Source organism: Sinocyclocheilus rhinocerous, unplaced genomic scaffold (assembly GCF_001515625.1).
Source record: "Sinocyclocheilus rhinocerous isolate Xijiao unplaced genomic scaffold, SAMN03320098_v1.1 scaffold730, whole genome shotgun sequence".
Lineage (NCBI taxonomy): Eukaryota > Metazoa > Chordata > Actinopteri > Cypriniformes > Cyprinidae > Sinocyclocheilus > Sinocyclocheilus rhinocerous.
In genome coordinates, this window is record NW_015670605.1 from 912,176 (window position 1) to 926,308 (window position 14,133).

The following is a 14,133-nucleotide window of genomic DNA, read 5'->3' on the forward strand; positions in this document are numbered from 1 at the left end:
TTTCATGTGGTTTATGTGGCCACTGAGCCAGACTATGACCAAGCATGGGTTTTACATACTGTCCATTACTACTGTCCTGCTGATTTGATGATGGTTGTGTTGCGTCTGTCAGATGCGCGTGTGTGTGTTGTGGCCGCCGTGCTCATGCTGTTCTTACTGTTATTTTCTTAACACTGCTTATGATGACATACAGGCTTATGCTCTGATTAAACGGTGATGTAAATTCAAGCAAGTGTAACTGTTAGTTGTGTTGGCCTATTTTGATAACAGATGTATTTTAGGCTAGGCCCACCCAATTTTCTCTGGGCCCACCCACATTGTAATTCCTGGCTACGCTAGTGATCCTAGATGGAAGATCCGGTTTGATCCAGCTTGATGAAAGTGGTTTCATATGGTTTAGTTGGTCCAAGCTGGTCATTTGTGGTCTTTAGTTTGTCCAAGCTGGTTTAGGTAGTTGTAGTAATGTCTGAAAGATTTGTTCTTCTGAGTCGGGTCAATGAATCAGTTGAAGCAGTTCACAAAAACTCTGAATGATTCATTTATGAATCAGCAACTGGACTTGACTAAACTGAGAAGCAACATTTCATAAATGTTTCAAGAAGGGTTTATATTATAACTTAATAAGCCACATTATGATGTGAATAGTATTTTTGAAATGGTTCACTGAAACTATTTGAAAGATCCAATTCGTTGAAATTAATCAAACTCCACGTCTAAATAGTTGATCATCTAGTCTAGCAGCTTTTGGGCTCAGGCTGACCTAGCAAACCATCTTGGTTAACAAGATTAGGGTTAGTAGACCAACTTGGCCAAACTGGTGGGGTTAAACTAGTTGACTATGAAAAACTAGTCTGACCAACTAGCAGTTATCCAATGGATAATCAGTCCCACTTTTCGGATTCAAATTAGATCAGTCTACCTTTTTATGTGACTGAGTTGTTAAAGGGGACATTGGATGAAAGTTTAACTTTTTCAGCTTGTTTTGCATTAAGTTAGGTTTCTGGCGTGTCTGCAAGCTCAGAAAAGCTGAAAAGAAAACATGCAGCCAGTTTGTTGTGGGCTGTCTGAGTATGGACACATCCCACAGAAGAGAAGGGTGGGGTGAGCAGTAGCTCATTATCATTTAAAGAGAGCAGGGTCTGGTTAGACACTCCGCATGTATGAAGTGATGTGACTGCAAATTAGCATCACAGCACCTCAGGCATACATCAACAGTACATTACTGTAACCAATAATGTGCAGAGACTGTGACAAAGCATCAGGGTGTAATTAACTTATGAACTTAAATTAAATGCTTTCAATGACAATATAATTATAAATCCTTATTAGCTTCAGACTGACTTACAAACTCTTTGGTTGTACAGGATGATATCTTTGATAGACAATCCTTTGATATAGACATCTAACATTCAAAACGATTATCATCCCTATTTTCCATGATCCAACTAATTCCTGATGGATGAAATCATTTTTTTTCCCATTTCACTTGAAAAATATGTCAGATTAAAGAAATAATTTGGCTTGTTAAGTGGCGTATCACACTGACAAGGTGACGTCAGTAAAAAAGAAAAGTCGTGTCAGAGGTTCACCAAGTTATCACATGGTGATGAAAAATTATAAATAAGATTAAACATTTTTCATCTGCAACAAATATGGTCAAACAAGACCAGGTCTGTGCATTAAGGAAGCAGACAAGGTCAAATTTGATTTCACTGACTCGTCTTCACACAAAACTGCCAAAATGATCACAATCAAACCCATTTAAAATTCCCACAAGGTTCTCTGGTTTGTGCTTTGGATCTAAGACTAAGAAAACAAACAGCATGAGAGATAAGTAGTACTCCAGCCAAACCACTCCATAAGTGGCACAATTATTTGTAGTAAAAAAAAAAAAAAAAAAGATTATTAAATAATGTACATTATTTACACAGTATTTGGTTGTATCCCACATATTGCACATGATCATTTTGCATTATAAAACTAATTTGATACAGTTTGTATATTTATTTTGATGCTTATTTAATTTATTTCCAGAAATAAAATGTACTAAGACATGTCCCAAATGTTTCTAAGTGGTTAGGTAAACTTAAATGAAAATGAATAGAAAAGCAGCACTGCTAGCAATGCCAGGGTCATAAGTTCAAATCCCATGGAACGCATGAACTTATTCATTATACATGATGAAATGAAAAAAAAAACAGCTCATATGATATTTTGTTGGACTTTTCTTACTTTTCTGAAATGTATCTCCTTTTACTGATTATTTGTTGGCAAAGAAAAAATGCTGAATGCATTTAAAACATATAAACGTGGTGAGCAAAGAAAGCATGAAAAACAGACACAGGCAAGACAGAAAGAAAAGTTTAGTTGGGAAATGCATAACAAAAGGTGCCGTGAATGATACTGTACAGTATAAAGCATTATAAATTCCCTTGATGTGACGGGGTGATCATCAGTGTTGCATTTCAACGCAGTTTGTGAAAAACATTTATCTAAACTCAACAGGAAGAGGTGATTTCCTCTCATCTATTCCCATAATGAAGTTTACACCAGACTATTTTCATTTCACAACACAACAGTTCCAATAAACAAACTATAATCATCCGTCTCATGTGAGAGGACACGTGTCTGTAATCAAAACATCATAGGCTTCAGCCACCCACTGATAAATATGAGTGCGAAGATAAAACAAGCTCAAAATAAAGACACAAGAGAAAACATATACTGTATACATACATATTAAAGTATAAAAGGTTTTCTGTCATTTGCCATTAAAAGTTAGTAAAAGAAAAGTGGGAAATTGAGAATATAACGGTACTGATATTTTGTGAACACAATTATTCAAAGCAACTACAAATCACAGATTTTTGTGTGAAAAAAAAAAGTAAGATAATTTGGATTTTTTTGTATTGTGAATGCAGATTTTTTTTGTTTTCCATTATTCATAAAGGAATAGTTCCCAAAAAATTTTAATTTGCTGAAAATGTACTCCATCCAATATGTATATGAGTTTGTTTCTTTGGAACAGATTTGAAAAATGTACATCACTTGCTCACCAATGGATCCTCTGCAGTGAATGGGTGCCGTCAGAATGAGAGTACAAACAGCTAATAAAAACATCACAATAATCCACAAGTAATCCACACCACTCCAGTTCATCAGTTAACATCTCATGAAACAAAAAGCTAAGAAACAAAGTCCATCCCCTGTTGTCCTCTCATATCAAAATCCACTGACATACAGTATTGCTTTAACACTGTTTTGGACTGTTTTCACTTGTAAACGGTGCTTGATCTGTGCATATTTCTCTCCTGATTCAGACGAGATGACTTTTTCACTGAAGAAAGCAATATTATGAAGAGGAGTTGCATTTTAATTCCGAAGCAATGATTTGAAGTTAAAAACGTTTTAATGGAATAGTTGTTTATTACAAACACGCAGCTTATGTATTACAGTACATTACTTGTGGATTATTGTGATCAGCTGTTTGGACTCTCATTATGACGGCACCCATTCACTGCAGAGGATTGTGAGCAAGTGATGGAACTCATTTACATCTTGGATGGCATGAATGTGAATTTTCAGAAAATTTACATTTTTGGGTGAATTACTCCTTTAATAATGAAATTAATTGAAAATAAAACTATATATATATATATATATATATATTCAAATATTACGAATTGTTCTATAATTAAATATTTATAATTGTAAACATATTTAAAAAATTATAATAATAATATTCCATAATTAAAAACAGTATTTTGAATAAAAATATACATGTATAATATTTTAAATATAAATGTATTCATATTTTATTTAAATCAATATACATGCAACAAATACTATAAATGCTTTACGATTTAAATAATATGTCACTGAGATCGTTCTTGACAGGTTTTGTGAGATTTACCCTGCTAGCCTCTCAATGCCTCTCAGTGAAATGTGGTTCCATTTCAGGCAGATGCTGTCTTTCTCTCCTGACACAGAGAGACAGGACGGGGTGTTAGACAGCATCCCCCTGTCTTCAGCTCCAGAGAGACAGGCAGAGCCACCTGGCTCATAAATCAGACCTGCCGTGGGATGAAGCACAGCGGTGGGCTCTAAACTGCCTCCATCCTGCAATACTCCGCATTAGCCGGGCCCGTTACGGCAGCGATATTGACGAAAGATAGAAACAAAGGGACTGAGGATGTGAGGATAGACTAGATGCGTGGGGGAGAGGGTGATTCATACGAGCTCTTAATGAAGCTATCACTCATTTAGCTGCAACACAGCATTCTGGGATTTCTCTGGCCATAAATCCTTCCCAAGAACTTCAATTTGTTCACAGCATGCTCTGCGTTACATGTTTCGGGATATATTGTGTTTAAGTCACATGCACAGCATTTATACTTCATCTCTGAATGTACGGGCTGTGCAGATTCATTGATTGTGATGTTTAATAACAGTATAAATCGCGTAGCTGTTGTCATCGTTTATCATAATTGATCACAGGCCGAGCAATGACATGCTCCGCTCACCCGAGACAAACTCGTTTACCTAAACGCTATCTGCCAGATGGAAAGAGACATATACTGAAACAACCCCTGTCACACAGAATATAATAACAAAACAGCATATGATCAATAAAAATAATCTAAAGAGATATCAAAATGAGTTTACCAGCATAGCAGACACATACATCCAAGTCTTTTACACGCTGTAATTAAAACAAAGATAATTTAAGTACATTTTCCAATACACTTGCAGTCTTTCTACTTCAAAATGTCATGTTACTTTACCTAATTTAGTGTTCCGGGTCAAAAATGACCGGCCTATATATATATATATAAACCTGCTTATAAATCTTGGATTCAGTCTTTTTGTCAGCGTGTTTTCTTTCAATTTGTGAGCAAGTGATGGAACTCATTTACATCTTGGATGGCATGAATGTGAATTTTCAGAAAATTTACATTTTTGGGTGAATTACTCCTTTAATAATGAAATTAATTGAAAATAAAACTATATATATATATATATATATATATATACCTGCTAGCCTCTGGATGCCTCTCAGTGAAACGTGGTTCATTTTCAGGCAGACGCTGTCTGTCTCTCCTGACACAGAGAGACAGGACGGGGTGTTAGACAGCATCCCCCTGTCTTCAGCTCCAGAGAGACAGGCAGAGCCACCTGGCTCATAAATCAGACCTGCCGTGGGATGAAGCACAGCGGTGGGCTCTAAACTGCCTCCATCCTGCAATACTCCGCATTAGCCGGGCCCGTTACGGCAGCGATATTGACGAAAGATAGAAACAAAGGGACTGAGGATGTGAGGATAGACTAGATGCGTGGGGGAGAGGGTGATTCATACGAGCTCTTAATGAAGCTATCACTCATTTAGCTGCAACACAGCATTCTGGGATTTCTCTGGCCATAAATCCTTCCCAAGAACTTCAATTTGTTCACAGCATGCTCTGCGTTACATGTTTCGGGATATATTGTGTTTAAGTCACATGCACAGCATTTATACTTCATCTCTGAATGTACGGGCTGTGCAGATTCATTGATTGTGATGTTTAATAACAGTATAAATCGCGTAGCTGTTGTCATCGTTTATCATAATTGATCACAGGCCGAGCAATGACATGCTCCGCTCACCCGAGACAAACTCGTTTACCTAAACGCTATCTGCCAGATGGAAAGAGACATATACTGAAACAACCCCTGTCACACAGAATATAATAACAAAACAGCATATGATCAATAAAAATAATCTAAAGAGATATCAAAATGAGTTTACCAGCATAGCAGACACATACATCCAAGTCTTTTACACGCTGTAATTAAAACAAAGATAATTTAAGTACATTTTCCAATACACTTGCAGTCTTTCTACTTCAAAATGTCATGTTACTTTACCTAATTTAGTGTTCCGGGTCAAAAATGACCGGCCTATATATATATATATAAACCTGCTTATAAATCTTGGATTCAGTCTTTTTGTCAGCGTGTTTTCTTTCAATTAGCTCATATCTATAAGGTCTATGCTCAACCAGATCCAAAAAGAAATACCAAAAATGTGCTAATTGAAAGAAAACAAATTGATAAAAAATAGTATGCATGTTCAGTTCTCCTGGAATAAACTTTAGGTTCAATGCCTTGTACACAATGGTATCAGTTCATGGCCTGCACCTTGTGGGGCTTGAACCACCAACCACCTGGCTATCCCAGCCACAATGTCACAGCTCCAAAAAGCTCTTTGTGTGACACTCACGGTCAGATACTCCTCCTGTGCAGTGAATGGACCGACGCACACTCAAATTCAGCATCGTCCTGTAATCACATGGTGCATTTTGAAGCAACACAATAAACACAGGATCCATTATGAGAGCATAGAGTGCTTTGCTCCGCTAATGGCTCGTGTGAAAAGGGCTGATGCGCACTGAGTGGTTCAGGGTTTAGCCCGTCTATCTTTTGTGTGGTTGTGCGTAGCTAGAGCACTAATGAATTCAAGGCTTTTTAGTTTGGCACTTACAAAACACACTCCATGCGGGCATCATAATGCATTATGAAATCTCTGAGAGCATTAACACACCCGCCAGCCCCCAAATGCTGCATCTAAAAATAGCAGGATCAAAATCATTGATAATGGCCTATTGGGTCTTAATGGAAAACGCGTGTCTCTTTGGCTCGTTCGGTCGTGCATTCAGAGACTCAATCTATCCTCAGTCAGTGGATCGCATTACAATCAAGATTAAAATCACATTAGAATGTGCGGCACCAAATCAAATCTAATCACGTCATTGACTGAGGCAATTTCACGATAGACTTCATTACCTCAGAGACGCTCTGGGATGTGTCCAAACCGTGTCAATTGACAAATAATGTGCGATAAGTCCAGTGGTCTGGTCAACTGACAAATAAAATCCTTCTGTGATCTTATAGAAAACCTAGAGAGGGACTTCCTATAAACTCATTGGACAACCTTTTAACTCTAAATCCTTTTAATTTATGGTTAAAACTGCTATATATTTTGACTATGTCCGGTGCAATATAGACCAAAACAACAAGCAAACTAACTTAGTAAACATGCAATGTTGTTCACAAGCCATTTTATGCAATCGGGCATACTTTTGAGTATGATACAGAATATTTGAGGGGAAAAAATCTGATTTTATCCACCTCGATAGTGATTATACACTCCCATTCAAAAGTTTGGGGTCAAACTTTCGAAAGAAATGAATACTTTTATAAAGTAAGGATGTTTTAAACAATGTATTAAACATTTAAAAAGCTACAAAAGATTTATATTTCATATAAATGCTGTTCTTTCAAATTTTATATTCATCAAAGCATCCTGAAAAAAAATGTATCAGTTCCACAAAAATAATAAGCAACTTTCTTTTTTTTTTTTTTTTACATAAAAATAAGAAATGTTTCTTGAGCAGCAAATCAGCATATTAGACTGATTTCTGAAGGATCATGTGACACTGAAGACTGGAGGAATGATGCTGAAAATTCAGCTTTGCCATAACAGTACTTTATTCAAATTACATATTGAAATATATTCAAATAGAAAAAAGTTTTTCTCAATAGTAATAATTTTTCACAATATTACTGTTTTTACTGTATTTTTTATCAAATAAATGAGAATGTGATCATTTATGCAGATCATGGGGGGAAATGCAAGTGACTGCTTACTTGTAAATCATTTCAATGTAGCAAGCTACTTATAGCTTTAGCAGTTTGGCAAACTATCATTTCAAAGTAGTTCCCCAATTGAAAAACTTTGTGTGATGACTGAAACACTTACACTCCACGTTGAGCTGCACCTGACCCTGTCGGCGTTTGATGTTTAGGCCGTTGTAAGGAGCGGTTTGGCAACGGTATGCGCCCATCATGTCCCGCGTCACATTGGTCAAACGCAAACGTCCATCACGTGTTTCCACCACCCAATCCCCCGATGGCATGGGCAGGTCCTTGTTTGCACGAGACCACAGAACAGGTGGGCGGGGCTTTCCATCGACCAAACACACAAGCTCTGCGGTACCGCCCTCACTGACATTGACCACACCCCCTCCGACTGGCACACTCAGAACAGGAGGAACGACTGGAAAAGAGAAAAACATAGTCGTAAGAGGAGATGTATTGTTTTTGGAAGTCTGACCATTTAAAAAAAAAATCAAATAAAAAATGATATTAAATAATAGCTAATATGTGCAAAAAAAAAATGGAAGAAAATTGAAAAATCCATCTTTGGATGGAGATTTGTAAAGAGAAATCTGAAATTTTATGAGATACCACTAACACATATTTATAAAAGTTTATTACCAATGTTGTTCTCAGTGGTGGAAAGAGTACTGAAAAAATATACTCAAGTAAAAGTACCATTACCTTCCAAAAATTGTAGTGTGAGTAGAGTAAAAGTACTTGTCCAAAAAACTACTTGAGTAAGAGTAAAAGAGTAGCCAAAAGTAGAAGTACACAATTTTTAAACTACTCAAAAAAGTACAATTACTGATAAAAACTACTTAATTACTGTAACGTGAGTATTTGTAATTCGTTACTTCACACCCCTGGTTGTTCTGCAAGTTATCTCTCTATATTTAGTGACCCATGACACTCAAATCTGATATTTATGAAAAATTTCACTGGAAAATGTGTGTCATCATTGGAAATCTGCTGACATTGATAAAATTGAAACAATTTATCCCAACTCTTAAAAAAAAATGCATTGGGAATAGTATTTTATTCAATTAATTAATAAACTAACTCAAAACTATTTGTGTCTTATAAACACTTGTACAAAACATGTAAAAAAGAAAGAAAAAAATACTACTACTCAATCAGTGTTGCAAAGTTAATGCTGCAGTTCTTTTTAGCTTGCCTAAACAAGGCCAGTTGGCAGGTTAACAACACATAAAAGAAACAATTAATTGTGATACAATATAGAATAATTTATAAGATAAGATAACTGTTTTTTTAGGACACTACAGTGTTAAATCTACTGGACCAACACCAAAACACATAAAGGAAAAAAACATTCAAAATAATGACCATATAGGGTGGACAGACTTCAAACAGTAGGACAGAAAGATCATAAAGCGAGTAATAAAGAGACTGTCAGATGATACGATTGATCATGTTAGGTACTGCAGTCAGAAACAGAGAGTAACCCAAGAGAAGGACGAAACTTCAAGAACAAAAAAAGAGGAGAAATTCAGAAAAAATAGTATCCTGCTGAGATAAGAGAGAGCAGATCAGAGAGGACGCAAATGCATGAGGGCGTCAGTATTTCCCAGAATTCAAAAGTTTACTACCATCAACCCAACAGAATGGCCATTCCCACATTATCACTGTTTACCCACGAGGCATAAGTTTAACCTCTCTGATAGCTGGAAAAACACCCAGACAGCATGTTGGGCAGAAAAGCCCTATCTATGAGAAAAGACTTGTGCTAAATTGTGGTTTCTTTCGGTCTTGTTCTTTTTTTATATTTCTTTAAAAAATAGTAATATTGTGAGTGTCATTTTTTGGTAAATTTTTGTTTAGGCTCGCTATTATCTGACCATATCACTCTAGTATAATACACCTTGCTAGATATATAAAAAAAAAATATGACAAATGGAAAATAAACACTTGTCAAGACAAATTCTGAATGTCTAAAAGTTTGAAGGTGATGAGTACTAGTTTGAAAACTTGCAGTTGCTAAGATGTTTCATAAGTAGATTGACAAATAATTAGACAGACAGGCAGGCAGGCAGGCAGGCAGACAGACAGACAGACAGACAGACAGACAGACAGATAGATAGATAGATAGATAGATAGATAGATAGAACAGGACAAGTCCAATATGTCTTGTACCAAAGTCTGTTTAGACAATAGGACACATACTGGAAAGTAAACAGCAGTCATAAAATCATTTCAGGTCTTTCATGTGTGTGAGAAAAGAAAATCACATTTTAACAAGCAAACAACATCATCAGCAATGAGCAGAAGGAGTCAGATCAAAGGCCATTTCACAGTATGAGCACAACAAGTGAGTTATAAAAGCTCTGAGGCCTTAAACCCTCAGCGTCTTTAGAATTTCAATCACTGTCTCACCGCTGCTCTGCGTGATGTTCACGTCCACTCGCAGTTCAGGAACGCTGCTCCCAGGGAAGTTCGCTACGCAGCTGTAGGTGGCCTGATCTCTGAACTTCATGTCCACGATTTCCAGACTGCTGGTAGCGGGTGGCATGTCTGGGTCACTGCGCAGCACGATGAGGCTGTCGGTGGGGTAGATGAGCGCTCCATTCTTGTACCAGGTGTAGTTCACCTTGTCCTGAGGCTGGGCGTCAACGTGGCAGGAAAGTTTGAGGTCTCGACCCATCTGTATGCTCTCACTGTCTTTGTTGGAATCCGGCGTGATCTGGAATGTTAAGTTCTTCATGGCTAATGGAGAGAGAGAATGGATGACATGGTGATCACGGTGAAAGACGCATTTAGGTTATGACTAAACCCATTCCTAGATCTATCAACTTTTTATCCACCAGAGTTTATAACTAAAACTATTCAAAATCAATAACTGAAATTACATAAAATTTGAATATTAGACCAAAAAACATTTGTTAGCCTTTTCTACCTAACTTAAATAAGTTTAAGTACTAAAATTGCTCAAACTAAAATGTATTATTTATTTATTAATCAAATGATCAACAAGACAAAGACTGAATGCAGTCTGTACGGGAGCGGATTTAACTGATTTAATTTCAGAAGTTTAAAATTTAGGTTTAGAAGAAACCCCATTTTTGAGGAACATTAATACAGTCCTGTCAGTTTTGTCACTGTACATGAAACCATCTCAGAGGTCTGCTTTACTGCAAACACTGAATGCATTCATGAGGGAAAAAAAAGTACAATTTACATGATAAAAATAATGACTCAGTCATAACTGCTTTTTAAGATGAAAATAATGAGCTTAAAGGCAATATCACAAACACAGCTGAAGACGCTTAGAGGATCCATAACCCCCACACAGCCATACTGCTGTAATTTGTTAGTACTGGAGCACTATTCATAACTATAACAGCTTAGCCGCGTGTTTACGCTCTGACAGTGTGAAAAACGACCCTGCAGGTGGAGACAGAAATTTTAGCGCCATATGTTCAGCGCCCCGCATTTCAACAGACGGCTGCCTTACCTGGATGATTGGCTGCGCTCATGCGTCCGCGGCACCTGCGTGTGCGTTTGACACAAAGCGAGCTCATTACCGTCAACAGAGACGGATCCAGCGTGCACCTCGCGCATTCCGAAATAAGACGCTTCTACTGCTAATTACCTCCATTCCTCTCAAATTAATTGGAGTAAATAAAAATGATTAAAGAAGCTAAGAATAGCTCCAGGCCCTGATGAACGGCAGGCGTTATGGCAGCCGTTCCTGTATCACCCTCTCGGCTTGAGGAGTTTAACATGATCACACACTGCCAAGAGAGCTAATTACAGTTCAACCGCTAACTCATGCTCACGCCACATAAACACACGCTCCCACGCATACATATGAAGAAATCTGGCTCGGCAATTTTTGTGCTAAGCGCGGGACAGACAGGAAGTCATAACTCATTCAAATGCGTGTCAATCAAGCAGTCTGAGGAATGTGTAAACTTAAATTGAATCTGATGGCTTGAGATGTAACTAATATTTCAGCCAATAAAGGTGAAGTGATTTCTGTGCCACCAAACAGAACTGCAGAAATAAAGACTGATTTCAAACCAGGGTTGTGTAAAATTCAGAACTAAACTGGCTCCTTTTTAATTCACAAGTGTAAATTGAATTGGCCACACCCCACATATCTATCTATCTATCTATCTATCTATCTGTCTGTCTGTCTGTCTGTCTGTCTATCTATCTATCTATCTATCTATCTATCTATCTATCTATCTTTATGTCCATCCACGCATCCATCTATTTATAAACGTTGCTATTCTAGTTAAAGTGACATGAATTTCCAATGCATTTGAATTCTATTTCCTTACATTCAAACTCAAATGTCAGTACATGTGTAAAAACGAGCACACTCACTTCTCACAATGAGGTTGGCGGTTCTTCTCGCAGGGTTTCCCACATTGTTGACGGCTGTGCAGTTGTAGACGCCGGCATCAGTGGGAGTGACGGACCGGAGAGTGAGGGACCCGCCTTGGATCACGGAGCGCTGAGGGAGGGACCCAGGGTACCGCGACCAGGTGACCCTAGGTGTGGGGAAGCCCGCTGTTACCTCACACGACAGCGTGACGTCTTGGCCTGGGTCCACCACATACGTCTCATTCACAGACAGCTTTAGAGCAGGGGGGGCTGGGAATAAAAAACAGTGTACAAAAGTGTGCATCATTTAAAGCTGGTGGGTTTCCTGTTTATGTCTTGATGAGTGAGTCTTGCATTTACAGAATAGAGCAGAACAAGCGAAGAGCAGGTGGTCTAGCTCCAACATGTGAACATTTCAAAGCTAAAAGTGTTTCGACAAGAGGGTCAGTCCTACCACTGATCAATAATAACATTTCATGAGAAATCACCTCTTCACTGCTTCCTCTAACAGCTATTTTTTCACATAACTCAAGGCCCATGGCAGACTCTTTATAGTATCTCTTTAACTGATTCCTTCTTTTAAAGCCAAAGTGTCATGTCAGCTGATTTGGCCTCAGCAACTGCTGATCATTAACCTCAAACTTTAACTCATTCCCACAGATCACAAAAACATGTCATGGTCATATTCCACCCATGCATGAAAATGAAACACATTTTAGGACCATTCAGATCTTTTTGCATTATAATATTAATACCATGACAATTAAACAGCTGCAGAAAAAAAAAAGTAATACAATGTATTTTCTATTATTTAAAAAGCATAAAATAAACATAGCTGAAATATAGTCAAATGTGTTAAACTGAGAAACTCCTATTGGTATCTGAAAACCTTTCACATTAAAGCTCAAATATTTATGGAGATAAAAGCTGCATCTCATTTCAGAGGCTGCGTACTCCTTTACAGAGAAACAAAATATTCACTATGCTATACACAGACGGCTGCAAAGAGACTGTCTGACACAAACACATCAGTCCTCATGAGATTTGAATTTCTCAGTCTGTTTTTTTATGTAATCATGTAGGAAGAATCAGGAAACTACAGTGGAAATGAAATGGAGATTCGAACTTGCATACCCCACATCGACCCCTCTTTCATGTCACACAGCTCACCACAGTCTGTCTAAATGGCATCACTTCCATCTGTGTTCATTATTTCTGCAGTCTAGAACTGTCATACTGTACCTGAACAAGACCAGACTGCATCATAAACTCATTAGTTAAAAATAAATGACTGAAATTAGAAAGCAGAAAACCTGCCAATGTGCTTTTCATCTACCTACAAATTAATTGTCATTGGCAATATCTGAGCCCTGAATAGACTTGTAAAACACCCCACATATAATGCCAAAAAAATCTAATTCAATGTCTATGAGCCCAATTAAAACCGATCCAAAAAGTTGAAACATTTTATAAAAGAGCATCAGAAGTGATTAAAAATGTGATTTCAAAACATAATGATAATCATCATTCAAGTCATAATAATCAACATTTTGGCTTGTTGTCCAGTAAAAATATCTAAACTTCCTTAAACAAGATTTAGAAGCCAAACTGTGTACAATACAAAGTTTTGTTTTCATAGAAAACAATTTTGAATGTGTTTAAATCAAAAATCCAACTTACTTCTCAAGTCAACTGAATATGTTTTAAAGATATTTAGATATTTTTTTTAAAAGATTAAAAATACAGAATAAGAAAATGACTTTTCACAGTGCAGTCTGGGTCATCAAAATGTGTTTTGATTTATATCTCCCCAACTATTCTTTCATTCAACCAGAGATTAAAATATACTAACTCTTTAGAGAGGAAGAGATGCTAATATAATATGACTCAGACCTACATTCAATCAACCAAGGGTGGTTTAAATTTTATGTCCCACAAGCACTACAATCCAGGATAATCCCAAAAATAGGAGATAGGGTGAATCTCACGTAACCTGTCGAGTACATTTCTGGGCCATATTTCACCCCAAAATCAAAACCATATTAAAAAATAAATAAGCATAAAGAAATGTGTGTGTGGTGGGGGGGG

At 37.2% G+C, this 14,133-nt stretch overlaps 1 protein-coding gene across 1 annotated transcript in view; it reads right to left on the bottom strand.

Moving 5' to 3' along the window:
• The window catches only part of LOC107734261 (MAM domain-containing glycosylphosphatidylinositol anchor protein 1-like), a 137,172-nt gene that overhangs the window by 63,777 nt on the left and 59,262 nt on the right, over window positions 1-14,133 (bottom strand). Inside the window, exons 4-7 of the mRNA XM_016546175.1 lie at window positions 12,046-12,315; window positions 10,090-10,419; window positions 7,799-8,095; window positions 5,035-5,193 (exon numbers count right to left, since the gene is read on the bottom strand). Coding sequence (XP_016401661.1) covers window positions 5,035-5,193; window positions 7,799-8,095; window positions 10,090-10,419; window positions 12,046-12,315 — 1,056 coding nt within the window. The remainder of the gene's footprint in view (window positions 1-5,034; window positions 5,194-7,798; window positions 8,096-10,089; window positions 10,420-12,045; window positions 12,316-14,133) is intronic.